The sequence below is a fragment of the Penaeus monodon genome, chromosome 28 (assembly GCF_015228065.2).
Source record: "Penaeus monodon isolate SGIC_2016 chromosome 28, NSTDA_Pmon_1, whole genome shotgun sequence".
In the NCBI taxonomy this organism is placed as follows: domain Eukaryota; kingdom Metazoa; phylum Arthropoda; class Malacostraca; order Decapoda; family Penaeidae; genus Penaeus; species Penaeus monodon.
The window spans coordinates 4,806,256-4,807,130 of record NC_051413.1 but is presented as its reverse complement, the minus strand read 5'-3'; the positions used below and the strand labels follow the sequence as shown (position 1 = coordinate 4,807,130).

General features: G+C 41.0%; 1 protein-coding gene across 1 annotated transcript in view; it reads right to left on the bottom strand.

The window, feature by feature from the left end:
- LOC119591304 (pirin-like) overlaps window positions 1–875 on the bottom strand; it is a gene marked incomplete in the record, with an annotated part of 7,937 nt that overhangs the window by 4,097 nt on the left and 2,965 nt on the right. Inside the window, 2 exon segments of the mRNA XM_037940031.1 lie at window positions 134–292; window positions 793–855. Coding sequence (XP_037795959.1) covers window positions 134–292; window positions 793–855 — 222 coding nt within the window.

Sequence of the window (875 nt, the reverse complement as noted above, 5' to 3'; positions counted from 1 at the left end):
AACGAGGACAGTGTCATGGGCACTTTGTCCTGGGATAACCTTGGTACTTGTTATGTCTAGAACCTCCTCTCTATATTATAATTCATCCTCCAGAAATATAAAAAAATAAAACCCTTTCCCCTTTCTAACTTACGGATTTTAATCATGCCAGAGAGGACGTACAAAAACGCATTCCATGACTGTGGCACTTCCTGGATGAGTCTGGCGCCCGGTTGTTGTTCGAAGTCCAGGTAGTAGACAGGGGTGTGGGTTCGCACGGGTGACTGGATGCCCATGCTCTCCCCTGCGATCACTGTGGGGATGAGAGTAAATAGGGTCTGACGTTATTTGATGTTTTTAAAGGTAATATATCGTCTGGAGAAAATAATTCTCATCCAATACCTCTTTCTCTTGCTTACTTCGTTAGAAATTCAATGTATCTGATTCATCCGGAGGGCAGTAACAAGTTCAAGTATAAAAACTGACCACAAGTTGAGGATTTAGCTTGATTTTGGATTCATTCACTTTGTTGGGAAAGTAGCGGCCAACACACATCCAGTAAATCTTTTTGGATACACCCAAGACTCGATTGTGCCATTATTTTATTGGTCTCTTAGAAGCGTCCTTATTTCCTTGTCCAAAATAACTGGCATGATATTAATATGGGGAGTCGTTACTGCTATTGCTATTATCAATTAAGCTATTATTTACAGCTATTATTAGACTTACACATTCCATTTACAGCTGTGTATGGCACGTGGCAGTACTCTTGTACTATTATACATATTACTCACAATTGCCATCCTAGCTTACCTTTGACAGAGGTCCCATCTTGCGTCATGCTCGGTATTTCTGTTGCTAAGAGCTCCTGATAAGCTGTGGGAGACGAGATGTTA